The sequence below is a fragment of the Elephas maximus genome, chromosome 22 (genome assembly GCF_024166365.1).
Source record: "Elephas maximus indicus isolate mEleMax1 chromosome 22, mEleMax1 primary haplotype, whole genome shotgun sequence".
Classification (NCBI taxonomy): domain Eukaryota; kingdom Metazoa; phylum Chordata; class Mammalia; order Proboscidea; family Elephantidae; genus Elephas; species Elephas maximus.
This window is the reverse complement of record NC_064840.1, coordinates 21,195,009-21,208,954: the sequence shown is the minus strand read 5'-3', so window position 1 is coordinate 21,208,954 and position 13,946 is coordinate 21,195,009. Positions and strand designations below refer to the sequence as shown.

The following is a 13,946-nucleotide window of genomic DNA, read 5'->3' as shown; positions in this document are numbered from 1 at the left end:
GTTAGGGAGTCAGCGACAGCTGTGGGATGTGTGGCCAGAACAGCTGGATAAACGAGATTCTGGCAGATAGGGTGAAGGGGATGGAGTTCAGGTTAAGATGCTGATGGGACATCTGCACGGAGAGGCATCTAAAGATGGTGGGGATCTGGGCAAAGCCACCCAGCTGTGGGACCCTCGACATCGAGATTCAGGAGGAGGGGGGCAGGAAGGCAGGTGCCAGGAGCCAGGGACCTGCCGGACAAACCATCAGAAGACCAAGAACAGACCCTGGGTGGTTCCTCACAAGGAGTTGGCACGGGGGAGATGGCGATGCCTTGAAAACAGCAGCACAGACAGAGCTTTCACAGCAAAGCAGAAGGGAGTGGAGTAGGTCAAGGCAGACACGGGCAGTGGGGCGTGACAGGGCACCTGGGCAGGCCAGAGTTGCTAGAACGTCACCTCTCAGTGGACGAGGGGGCTTGGGGGAAGGAGGATGAGGAAGGTGTCCTCATTGCTTCTGTCTTGTCAGTGCAGTAAGTGGGATATCTGCTGAGTGTGAGGAGGGAGCTGGGGGAGGACATCCAGGGAAGACGGTACCGGCTTCTGTACATGAACACTTGCAGGGAGCAGGGAGGGGTGGGAAGCAGGGGTGACCCCAGTGTGCATTTTGGGTGGGGGTGGAGGAGCCGTGGAGGCTGGGAGGGACCCAGACCAGGTTTCCATACAGTCCCCCTCTGCTCTCTTGGCCGTTCAGGAGCCGGACCTACGACATAATCCAGTACTATCAGAACGACATCCCTTACTGAGCACAGCGCCATCTGCCTTCCTGCACGCTGCAGCCAGTGCACTCCGGGTAGCTCTGTATGTGCGTGTATGTTCCTGCAGCCCTTCCCACAGCCATGAGCCGTGGTGGCCTCTTGGACAAGCCTTCCAATTCCGGGCTGCTGCATAGCTGTGTGTGTGTGTGCATGTATGTTCCTGCAGCCATAAGCTGTGTTGCCTCTTGGACAAGCCTTCCAACACTGGGCTGCTGCACAGGAGACACATGCCTGATGGGCAGGGCCATAGGTGTACTGCAGGAAGCCTGCCTCGACCCAGTGGATTTTACAGGAGGAGAACCATACCTTCGGAACTTGGCAGTCTGGTCTCCCCTTATGTATGACACTTGTAGCATTGCTTTTGTGACGTTGTAGAAATGACAGTTACCTGACAGCGCTGTCTGTGCGGTGGTGTGAATACTTTGTTTGCACTGGACACATTCCTACCTGTCTTATTTTATAGGTACCTGAAGTATTTTTGTGCGTGTGTAAAAGAACAGAAAAATTATATCCAACTTGGACAAAATAAAAACTCCAAAAAGTTCTGATGTTTAATGTCATATACTAAGTCCATGTTCAGCTGAGGGTGATTCCTGGCCAAGTCTAGGGGTTGAGGCCAGGAATGGGCAGACCCTGTGATGCCTTCTGGCTCTGATCTGGTATTGTGGGCTCTTACGGGAGCCTTTCAGCCTGGGCTTGCACGTTGTTTCCTCTCCAAAGGACCCTCCATCTGAGATCCTGTAACCATACAGCCCTCACAAGCTAGGGCTGTCCGCCTCTGTTCATAGATGAGGAAGGTCGAACTCCTGTGGGCGGGGCAGGGGAGGTGCACCAGGGACCAGGGCCACTGATTATAGCTCAGCAGACTGGAGCTTCACATGAATGGACTCAATACAGCAGATGTACAAAAAGAATTTTCCCTAACTGCCCTCGTCCCCCTGAAGCTGTGCCATGGTGGCCTCTTCTCCGCATAGTTTTATCGTGTCTGCTTCTGCTCCAACCCTCCATTGCCTTCCCCAGCCCACCTCCACAGGGGATGTCCCACACAAACAATTGTGTCTGTTCGCCTGGGTCTGCCTCTTGTTCATTTTCAAGGGCTCTGCCCTGGGGCTTCAGGACCTTTGCATTACAGGCACTCAGCAACCATCTACTCCCAGCCCCAACGGTCCTGTTATTTAAAAAAACAAAAACGCTACATGGAACATCTAGAAAGAAGTCATTGAAATTGCAAAAGCAAAATATCAGTTAAAGCAGCAGATAGGACATAGGTAAAGAGAAAACTGATCGACCATCTGAAAGAACAAGGAAATTACCAAAAATGAAACATAAAGATATAAAGAGAAGGAAGGCTGAAATGAGAAGCTCTAACCTGTATCTAATAAATTTCCAGAATTGATGCAAAACCCCAATACTCGGATTCAGGAGGCACATTTGAGTCCTAAGCGATATACATAAAAGTATAAATAAATCAATATGTAAGTTAGAGTAAATTTTTTTAAATATTAATACAAAGGAAGGAAGGAAAGAAGAATAAATGGAACAAAGAGAAGTAGTAAAATGGCAGACTTAAATCCATCTGTATCAATTATGTTAAACCTCAGCGGACTAAACACTACAATTAAGAGGCAGAGATTTTACAGTGGATTAAAAAAGGCAAGACCCAATGATATACTAACTATAAGACATACACTTGAAAGATAGGTTTAAACTCAAAGTAAGCAGATGAAAGATTTACCTTCCACAATCATAATGTGTGAATGTATGTGAAACAAAACATGACAGAATTAAAGGGGGAAATAATTTCACAGCAGTAGCTGGAGATTTTCTCACCCATCTTCCAATAATTGATAAAGCAACTAGCAAGGTCAGTATATAAAAGCCATTGTGGTGGAGGATGTCAGCAAAATGCAGAAGGCAGCTCCAAACTCCTGTCCCTCCACAGAAATAATAAACTGTCAGAACCAACTTTTATCAGAACTCTGGAGAACAGTCATAGACTTACAGCAACCAAACAAATGCTGAATCAAGAAAAAGTCAACCAAAGAAGACATTCAGGTGGCTAACAGATCCATGAGGAAATGCTCATGATTGAAACTAAAATGAGATACCATCTCACACCAACAAGGCTAGAATTAACCCAAAAAACACAAGATAATAAATGGGGAGGTTGTGGAGAGACTGGAACACTTACACACTGCTGGTGGGAACGTAAAATGGTACAATCGCTTTGGAAATCAATTTGGCGCTTTTAAAAAGTTAGAAGTACCATACGATCCAGCAATCCCACTCCTTGGAATATATCCTAGAGAAACAAGAGACATCACACAAATATGCACAGCCACGTTCATTGCAGCACTGTTCAAATAGCAAAAATGAAACGACCTAGGTGCCCATCAACAGATGAATGGATAAACAAATTATGGTATATTTACACAATGGGATACTATGCAACAAAAAGAACAATGATGAATCCGTGAAGCATCTCCCAACATGGAAGAATCTGGAAGGCATACCGAATGAAATTAATCAGTTGCAAAAGAACAAATATTGTATGAGACCACTATTAAAAGAACTCAAGGTTTAGATACAGAAGAAAACATTTTTTGATGGTTGTGAGGGACGGAGAGGGGAATTCACTAGATAGTAGACAAGAATTAGCTTAGGTGAAGGGAAGGACAACACAATACAAGGGAAGTCAGCACAACTGGACTAAACCAAAAGCTAAGAAGTTTCCTGAACACAACCAAACACTTCAAGGGACAAAGTAGCAAGGGCAGGGGTCTGGGGACCATGGTTTCAGGAGGCATCTAAGTCAATTGGCATAACATAGTTTATTAAGAAAATGTTCTGCATCTCACTTTGGTGAGTGGTGTCTGAGGTCTTAAAAGCTAGCAAGTGGACATCTAAGATGCATCAGTTGGTCCCAACCCACCTGGATGGAGCCAAAGGAGAATGAAGAACACCAAAGACACAAGGAAAATAATAGCCCAAGAGACAGAAGGGCCACATAAACCAGAGACTCCATCAGCCTGAGACCAGAAGAACTAGATGGTGCCTGGCTACCACCAATGACCGCCCTGACAGGGAACACAACAGACAGAGTCTGACGGAGCAGGAGAAAAATGTAGAGCAAAACTCATTCACATAAAAAGATCAGACTTAATGGTCTGACTGAAACTTAGAGGAACCCCAGAAGACATGGTCCCTGGACTCATGTTAACCCAGAACTAAAACCATTCCCAAAGCTAATTCTTCAGACCAAGATTGGACTATAAAATATAAAATAATACTCATAGTGTGCTTCTTAGCTCAAATACATACACAAGATTAAAATGGGCAGCTCCTGTCTGAAGTCAAAATGAGAAGGCAGAAAGGGATAGGAGCTGGTTGAATGGACATGGGAAATGTGGGGTGGAATGGGGCAGTATGCTGTCACATTGTAGGGACTGCAACTAGGGTCGCATAACAATATTTGTATAAATTTTTTTATGAGAAGTTAACTTGAGCTGTAAACTTTTACCTAAAGCACAATAAAAAAAAAAAAAAAAGGGCAGCTTAAAAATGGTACGAAAGCTTTGTGGCATCTTGCCTTTGTCCCACTCTTCAGCTCAGTGTAGGACCCTGATTCCAGAGGGAGCAGAGATGACCTTCTTTGCAAATTACTTTGTTTGTTTTAACCTGTCAGGGGACTACCTGAAGGACTGATGCAAGGTGCTCGTCTCTCTTTGCCTAACTCAAAACCTACCCAGGGCAAAAAAAAAAAAACAGTAGGCTTCACTCAAAGACATTGTAAGGCCATCCAAAAGCCAGAAGCTGCCTAGGGGATACAGGAGATTGCCTAAAGCCAAGGAGTAAAAGCCAGAGAGATTCTTTGGGAAATCAGGGCATTCAAAAGTACTCGTGTATAGTGTATACTGGTGAATAGAAAGGCACGTGCATGCTCTCAATGGGATGCATGTTCAGAAAAGGTTTGCGAAGACTCTAATACTGGTTGATCTGTAGGCTCAGTGCAAGCAGGAAGTGAAAGCTGAGGCAAAATTGTAAATAGCCTATCATGGATTAAATTGTGTTCCCCCAAAATATGTGCTAACTTAGCTAGGCCATGATTCCCAGTACTGTGTGGTTTTTCTCCATTTTGTGATCTGATGTAATTGTCCCATGTGTTGGAAATCCTAATCTGTGCCTGTGGTTAATGAGGTAAGACTAGGTTATATTAAAGAGGATTAGGGTGGGATGCAACACCCTTACTCAAATCATAGCCCTGATCTCACATAAGGAGAGCTTACCTGGGGTGTAGCCTGCTTCACCTTTTATCTTACAAGAGGTAAAAGGAGAGAGAAGTGAGCAGAGAGAGGGGGACCTCCTACCATCAGGAAAGAAGAGCCAGGAGGAGAGCATGTCCTTTGAACCCAGGATCCCTGTGCTGAGGAACTCCTAGACCCAAAGGAAGATTGATAACAAGGACCTTCACCCAGAGCCGACAGAAAGAGAAAGTCTTCCCCTGGAACTAGCAGCCCAAATTCTGACTTCTGGCCTCCAGAAGATAATAAATTTGAGAAAATAAATATGAGGGAATAAATTTGTTAAAGCCATCCACTTGTGGCATTTTTGTTATAGCAGCACTAGATAACTAAGACACAGCCTAAGTGTTAAGGAGTGCCCCAGCATAGAACCAATCCACAAAGACTGGGAGAGATTTTTTTGGGGAGTGGGGCTTAATCTCCTGGCATTCAAGGAAATCTCAGGCTAAACACAAGCTAAGCCTTCAACAATCAAGAACAGCAAAAAAATCAAGGAGAATCTGATTTCCAGAGTTAACACATTATAATATTTGAATGCCCAGTTTTCAACAAAAAAAAATCACAAAGCATACAAACAAACAAATATGACCCATCCAAAAGAAAAAAATGGACAGGAACCATACCTGAGGAAACCCAGACATTGAACTTACTAAACAAAAACTTTAAATCAGCTGTCTTAAATATGCTCAAAGAGCTAAAGGAAACCACAGTGTAGAACAAAATTAGACTATCAGTAAAGAGTAGACCTTAGAAAAAGGAACTGAATAGAAATTCCGGAACTGAAAAGTAACAACAGAGAGGTTAAACAGCAGATATGAATAGACAGAAGAAAGAATCAGGGATCTTGACAATAGGATAATTGAAGTTATTCAGACTGAGGAGCAGAAAGAAGAATGAGGAAAAGTGAACAGAGCCTGAGGGACACCAACAAGCAGACCAACCTAGGCATTATGGGAGTCCCAGAAGGAAAAGGGAGCAAGAAAGGGTCAGAAAGAGTATTTGAAGAAATCATAGCCCAAAACTTCCAAAATATGATGAAAGACACAAATCTACACATACAAGAAGCTCAATGAACTCCGAGCAGGATAAACTAAAAAGAGATCAACACTGAGACACATTATATTCAAATTGTCAAAACTCAAAGACAGAGAATCTTGAAAGTAGCCAGAGAGAGCCAGCTCATCATTTACAAGCAATCTTCAAAAAGATAAATACCTGATTTCTCATCAGAAACCATGGAGGCCAAAAAGCAGCCAAGAGGCACCTTTATAAGTGTTGAAAGAAAAAAACTGTCAACCAAGAATTCTTTATCCAGCAAAACTATCTTTTCAATAATGAAAGAGAAATTAAGATATTCTCAGAGAAACAAAAGCTAAGGGAATTTGTTACTAATACACCTGCCTCTACAAGGAATGCTAAAGGAAGTGCTTCATGCTGAAATGAAAGGAACTAGACAGTAACTCAAAGCCATATAAAAAAATTCAATGATACTGGTAAAAAAAAAAAAAATAGCTCCAAAAGTAAATACAAAAGCCAGTGTTATTGTACTTTTGGTTTGTAATTCCCCTTTTTTTCTATAAAACCCACTGCCGTCAAATCAATCCCGACTCATAGCGACCCTATAGGACAGGGTAGAGCAACCCCATAGACTTTCCAAGGAGCGCCTGGCGGATTCAAACTGCCGAACTCTTGGTTAGCAGCCATAGCACTTAACCACTATGCCACCAGGGTTTCCATATGATTTAGTAATTGCATAAAATAATAATTATAAATTTATGGTAATGGGCACACAGGTATAAAGATGTAATCTGTAACAATAAAAATATAAAGGACAGAGATATGTAAGAGCAGTGTTCTCATATCGAAACAAGGTTGTTATAAGTTTAAGATGGTAATTGTAATCTCAAAGATAACCACTCATAACTGAAAAATATCTACAGAAAAAACCATGAACAATACAGTATGCACTCCACAGGTTCTGTGTCCGCATAGTCAACTAACTGTGGATTGAAAATATTTTTTTAAAAAGTTCTAAAAAGTAGAATTTGAATATGCTGTGAGCCAAGCACTAGGCTGAATCCACGTGAATAAGATAATGTGTAGGCATACCCTCCTGTAGCCTCCCGCCACTTCACAGATCCTCAGTCTCCAGTACTCATTGTTTGACCTTGCAAAGTCTGAGAAAGCATTAAATGTTAAGTGTAAGCATTAACAACTATTTACGTAGCATTTACATTGTATTAGGTATTAGAGATGATTTGAAGTATACAGGAGGATGTGCTTAGGTTATATGCAAATACTAAACCAGACCCGTTGCTGTCGAGTCAGTTCTGATGCAAATACTATGCCATTTTATATAAGGACCTTGAGCATCCAAGAGGGGCCCCAGAGCCAATCTCCCCCCAGATACTGAGGGATGACTGTACTACAAAAAATCAACTAGATACCAAAAAAAAAAAAAGTTGTAAAGGAGGAACTGAGGAACAAAAAGCATATAAAATATACAGGCAAGAATAGCTAAATGACAGAAATATTTATCATTAATTCCTTTAAATGTAAATGGACCAAACTTTCCAATTTAAAAGGCAGAGATTAGAACTTGTTTTTTTCTTTTTTTTAATCCATCTATATGCTATTCGCGAGAGACTTACCTTAGATAAAAAGACACAAAGAACAGAAAAGATATTCCATGCAAATAGTAACCAAAAGAGAGCTGGACTGGCCAGACTAATATCAGACAAAATAGATTTTAAGTGAGAAAAGGTTATAAGAGACAAAGAAGGACATATTGATAAAAGATTCAATCCATCAAGGAGATAAAACAATCATAAACATATACACACCTTACAACAAAGCACCAAAATATATGTAGCAAAAACTAACAACTGAAGTGAGAAAGACAATAGTAATAGTTGGAAATGCAATACCCCACTTTCAGTAATTAATAGAACAATCAGAGAGAAGATCAATAGGGAGACAGAGGACTTGAACAACACTGTAAACCAATTAGACCTAACATATGTTGAACGCTCCACCAAACAACAGCAAAATACGCATTCCTCTCAATGTACCTGGAACATTCTCCAGGATACACAGAATTTACAGAAATTAAAAGGATCATAAGAGAATACTATGAACAACTAATGCCAACAAGTTGGGTAAGCTAGATGAAATGGACAAATTCCTAGAAACACAAACTACCAAAATGATTCAAATAGAAAACTTGCATAGACCTATAACAAGTAAGGAGACGAATCAGTAATCAAAAATCTCCAAACAAGAGTTAAGGACCGATAATTTCACCGGTGAATTCTATCTAACATTTAACGAAAAATCAACACCATCCTTCTCAAACTCTACCAAAAAACTAAAGAGAGGGGAACACTTTCTAACTCATTCTATGAGGCCATCATTAATTTGATAACGAGGCCAGACAAAGATACTCCAAGAAAACTACAGACCAATATGTCTTATGAATATAGATGCAAAAATCCTCAACAAAATACCAGCAAACCCAGTTCAGCAGCACACTAAGAGGCTAATACACCATGACCAAATGGGATTTATTTCAAAAGTGGTTGAGCATACAGAATTCAATCAGTATAATCATGAATGGAATAAAGGAAAAACCCCACATGATCATCTCAACTGATACAGAAAAGCATTAACAAAGTCCAACTCCCTTTTATAGTTAAAATACTCAGTAAAGTAGGAATAGAAAGGAATTTCGTTAATAACAAAAAGGCCATATATGAAAAACCCACAGCTAACGTCTTACTTGAAGATAAAGACAAAGCTTTTCCCCTAAGATCAGGACCAAGACAAGGATGCCTGCTTTCACCACTTCTATTCAGCATAACCAAACCAAAACCCACTGCCATGGAGTCAATTCCGACTCATATCGACCCTATAGGACAGAGTAGAACTACCCCATGGAGTTTCCAAGGAGCACCTGGTGGATTTGAACTGGAGACCTTTTGGTTAGCAGTTGTAGCTCTTAACTATTATGCCACCAGGATTTCCCTATTCGCCACAGTACTGGAAATTCTAGCCAGAGCAATTAGATGGACAGAGAGAGAGAGATTAATCCAAATTGGAACGAGAAGTAAAACTATATTTATAGATGACCTGATCTGACATGTAGAAAACCCTAAAGAATACACACACACACAGCTAATAAACGAATTCAGCAAAGTTGCAGTATACAAAATCAACACACAAAAATCAGTATCTACACACTAGCAACGAACAAACCAAAAAGGAAATGGGAAAAAAAAAATTCCATTTACTGTACCATCAAAAAGAGAATAAAATATTTAGGAATAAATTAAACCAAGGAGGCCCAAAACTTGAACCCCGAGAACTACAATATAAAGCACGCAGAAAGAATCTGACCAACCATCAACAGCTGAGCCCAGGATTCACAGAACTCTGAGGAGAAAGCCCACCGTCCAGCAGCGCCCCCCCCCCCGCCACGCCCCCGAGGACGCTCAGGCTCAGCAGGTGGAGCCGCAGAAAAAAAGTCCTCTTTGAGCCTGCCAGCCCTAGCCCGCACCCCCTGCCCAAGCCAGCGGTCCTTGTGCGGGCGGCGCCCTCTCCCCGCCGACTTCTAAGCCCCCGCCCCGGCGCCGCCCCATCAGCCGCCCCATCCCACCCCCCAGCGTCTCCCCCTACCGTGTGGCCCTACCCTCCGGCGCCCCAAAGATCACGCGGAGACCGAGTGCAGGAGGCCGCAGCCTGGCGTGATGCCCTAGGTGGGTAGCAGCCCGCGCGAGCGCAGCTGGAGCAGAGGGGACAGCGTGTAGCGCAGGCGGCGGAGCGCGGCGGCCGAGCTGAGGCGTGGGAGTCCACGGCGGAGCGCAGCGGAGTTCGCCAGCACCAAGTAGAGAAGCGGAAGCGTCAGGAAGCCGAGCGGTAGCAGCAGCAGCGTCTCCAGCACGCCCAGCGCCCACAGCCTGCGAACGGACGACGGACAGCGCGTGGCGGCGGCTGCGCGGCCCGGGGCGGTCGACCCGTGCGCCCGCCCGCCGGACTCACCTGATGCCTGCGGCGCCGAACAACCGCGTCTCCTGCAGGGAGAGGGAGCTGGCGTCCAGCCCCGCGCCCGAGTGGTCGGGGTTCCGGGAGCCGGGCGGAGCCCGGGCGCCGTGGGGGCGAGGGGTGCGGGACCCTGCCCCCAAAGAGGAGCTGGGAAGGGGCGCGGCGCGGCGTCTGAAAGCGGGGGTCCCTCGTGGGCGGTGGGTGCCCCATGGGGACGGGCTCCCCGGGGGCAGTGGGTCCTCTGTGGTTGGTGGGTCTCCGTGGGCGGTGGATCCCCTGTAGGTTTGGGTACCCCGTGGGCGGTAGGTCTCCCCTGGCGGCAGGTCCCGATCCACCCCACCCCGCAGGGGCCCGCGCTCACACAGTCGGCCTTGGCCACCTCCTCCATGAGAGAGCCCGCGCTGTCCTGTACTGGGCGGGGCTGCGAGTCCCACCTGCGGGGAACGGGGCCCAGGTCGGCGCTCTGCCCTGGCCGACAGCCGTCCCGCCGCACCCCACAGTCCTAACCCCCTTACGGTTCCGGGCCGCCCCGCGAGGCGTCCAGCGCAGCCGCCGCCTCCATCACCTTCCCCTGCAGCTCCTGGAGGGTTGGGGGTTGAGGCCTCAGTGCTGGAGAAGGAGAGGGCGGCGGACGCCGCCAAGGAGTCGGAGGTGAGCGCCTCGCGGCGCGGAGGGGGCGCGGCACCTGCAGAACTCCGCTCTGCTCCTGGAAGCTGGCCCAGGCCTCCTCCGTCCGCCGCGCGCTCTGGGGTGCGGGAGCCACATCAGCCTCGGCGGCCACACCCCTCCCCGCCCCGGCACCTGCCGGGACTCTACCCGCACCGGACGCCGGCCCCTCCCAGGCCCCGCTCCGCCCTCACCTGTCGCAGGCCCTCTGCCTGCACCGCATGCTTGGCCTCCACCAGCTCCAGCTGTTTCTTCGGGAGGAGCCGAGAGATGTCAGGAGCCGGTCACGCCCACGCCCCTACCCTCCGAGTCCTGGCCCCGCCTCCGCTTCCTACCAGCCCTTAGGGCTCCGCCCCATCTCTGCTTAGCCCCACCCCTGCCCTCATGGCCCCGCCTCGCTTCTCCCCGCCTCTCCCTCAGGCCCCGCCCAGCACCTGCAGGGCCACCAACTGGGTCCCCATTTGCTGCTCCGCGCGCTGCTGACTCAGCTGTTCCCCTCCATAGTAGAAGAGCTGGGGACGAGACTCGTAAGGGCAGGGTTCGCGGGGCTTATAGGGGCGGGGCGGGGCATGGGAAGCGAGACAGAGGAGTCCCTGGGGCGTACCTGGCTTGACAGCTCCTCCCACTGCTCCTGCAGCTGCCGGTTGTGTAGCTCCTAAGTATGGGGACGAGAGGGTGTTCCCGGCCTCTCCGCGACACCACCCCTGTCCCGCCCCAACATCGGGCCCGGTTCCCAGACTTGGCCCAGCTCCTAGGCCGGATCCGCCCTCGCACCACCCAGGCACCTGCCGGCCCTGCCCCAGCACCACCCCGGCCTCGCCCCGCACCAGTTCCCGCTTCTGCCGCTCCGCCGCCTCCAGCAGCCCGCGCGCCCGCTCGGCGCGCTCTCGTGCCGCCTCGCGCACCTCCCCTCGCAGGGCCTGCGCCGTCTGGCTGCGCTTCCGTTGCAGGCTGCAGAGAAGACGCTAAGGCCGGCGCAGCCTACCGGGCGGCAAACCCACCGGGTCCCGCGCCCCGCCCGCTCCCGGCTCCCGCGCCGCCTGCTAGTCCCCGCGCCCCGCACCTGCGCTCGCGCTCGCGCAGGTCCTGCAGGCGCCCGGTGAGGCTCTCGCTCTCGGCCTCGAGCCCACGCACCAGCTCTTCCAGCTCCTGGTTCCGCAGGCGCCCGTCGCGGTTGTCCTTCTGCAGCTGCAGCAGCAGCTCCTGTGTCTCTGCCATGACCCCGGCTCTGCCGTTCTTCCCTCCCGCCTAACCTCAGCCCCCCCCCAACCCTGGCGGCGTCACAAAGGGCAGGGCGCCCCCGCTCCCGAGCGCAGGGCCCCACAGCGTCACGGCGCCGTCCATCAGACACCAATACCTGACGCAAGCAGGTTGAGACCAGTGGGCTCCCCCACACTGCTGACGGCCCTCGCAGATTGATACACCTGTCTTTGGGAAAAGGCTTGGAAATGTGTATCAAGATCTACAAATCGTATCTTTTCACCCAATTTTCCCACTCCTGGAAATCTATCTAAGGAGAAAATTTTTTTTTAAACCTATATATTAAATTATTCATAGACGCTTTTAGATACAGTCGCCACGAAAAGGAAAACTATAATTATTAAAATGATATATTTGAATATTATGTGGCATTAAATAGAAATATTATGTACCGTGAAAAAAGTAGAATATCACCATTTATGCTAAATGAAACTAAGACTAAGGTACACAGGTGAGGTCTGTAAAGCCAACAAGAAAAAGACAAGAATTTCATTGGTGAGACTGTAGGTAAACTTGTTTTAAAAATTGCCATTACTTGGTCAATTTCAGTTACCAACTTGGATGCAAAAATCCTAAATAAATTGTTAGCTAACCAAATCCAAAACCCCAAACCAAAGCCATTGCTGTGCTGTCAGCTCCAACTCACGGCAATCCCACGCGTGTCACAGTAGAACAGTGCCCCGTAGGGTTTTCAATGACTGGTTTTTCAGAAGTAGGTCACCAGGCCTTTCTCTGAGGTGCCTCTGGGTGGACTCGAACCGGGAAACTCTAGGTTACCAACTGAGCATGTCCACCGTTTGTGCCACCCAGGGACCTTTATCATATCCAAAACCAAAAACAAAAGCCCACTGCCATCAAGTCAATTCCAACTCGTAGGGACCCTATAGGACAGAGTAGAACAGCCCATAGGGTTTCCAAGGAGTGGCTGGTGAATTTGAACTGCTAACTTTTTGGTAAGCAGCCTGAGCTCTTAACCACTGTGTCACCAGGGCTCCTTACCATATCAAAAACCAAACCCGTTGCTGTCGAGTTGATTTCTACTCATAGTGACCCTAGATGACAGAGTAGAACTGCCCCATAGGGTTTCTAAGGAGGGCCTGGTGGATTCGAACTGCCAATCTTTTGGTTAACACCCATAACTCTTAATCACTACACCACCAGGGTTTCCACCATATCCAAAAAGGTCAAAAAAGATACATGGGAACCAAGCAGAGTTTCTTCCAGGAATGTGAGGACTGTTAAAGATCAGAAAATCAATGGCATCCCCTGCTAATGTCTCAGAGTGCTGGAGGGCTCACAAAGAGGTAAGAAAAAAAAAAAGTGTATGAAAAGTATGCAAACACTGTTGGTTGCCTACCCTAAAGCTACTCCCCTCTTTCTCCTTGCCAGCATAGCTCCAGAAATCGCTTTCTTCCAAAGGTCTTGGTCTTTGGTGGTGGGGGTGGTGGAATGGAGGTTGGAGGAGTACGGGCTTCCTTTCCTAGCCCTGAGAGTAAGTGGTACAATTCTCCCTGTGAATTTGCTGGGGGTTTCTGGGAGGATACCCTCTCCATAAAAAAAAAAAAAAATCAGATGAGATGTGATTCTATCACATGTCATCTGCATGTGATGCCTGGAACTGCTGCAGCCACGTTGTAACCATGAGGTACTTGCAAGAGCAACTCTGTCTATTCCAGTGCCTCTTTTGCTGAGAAATCTCCCATAGATTTTCCCTTAGCTCTCATGGGCCAGAACTAGGGCACATTCTCACTTCTAAGGAGGTCACCAGCAAACAGGAGTGGCAACAAGACTGAAGTATGGCATAGGGTGGCTGTGAGGGAGTCATCTCCATGATCACATGGCAAAGGGTGCTGGGAAAACTGACTCAGGAATAAAAAAGAAA

The 13,946-nt window shown here is 47.5% G+C and overlaps 2 protein-coding genes across 5 annotated transcripts in view; one reads left to right on the top strand and one right to left on the bottom strand.

Annotated features, from left to right (window-relative positions):
- The window catches only part of PI4KA (phosphatidylinositol 4-kinase alpha), a 155,468-nt gene extending 154,127 nt beyond the window's left edge, over positions 1 to 1,341 (top strand). For all 4 annotated transcript variants that reach the window (XM_049867016.1, XM_049867018.1, XM_049867017.1 and 1 more), the window contains one exon: positions 734 to 1,341. In XM_049867016.1, coding sequence (XP_049722973.1) covers positions 734 to 785 — 52 coding nt within the window. In that variant the 3' untranslated portion in view covers positions 786 to 1,341. The remainder of the gene's footprint in view (positions 1 to 733) is intronic.
- Positions 1,342 to 2,191: 850 nt separating this feature from the next.
- On the bottom strand, positions 2,192 to 12,022 carry TMEM191C (transmembrane protein 191C). The gene is given in 11 exon segments (XM_049867024.1): positions 2,192 to 2,235; positions 9,773 to 10,053; positions 10,136 to 10,518; positions 10,521 to 10,572; positions 10,654 to 10,718; positions 10,824 to 10,883; positions 10,999 to 11,055; positions 11,239 to 11,316; positions 11,409 to 11,459; positions 11,632 to 11,755; positions 11,868 to 12,022. Coding segments are annotated over 10 exon segments (1,230 nt in total). The 3' UTR covers positions 2,192 to 2,235; positions 9,773 to 9,848.
- Positions 12,023 to 13,946: the final 1,924 nt, after the last annotated feature.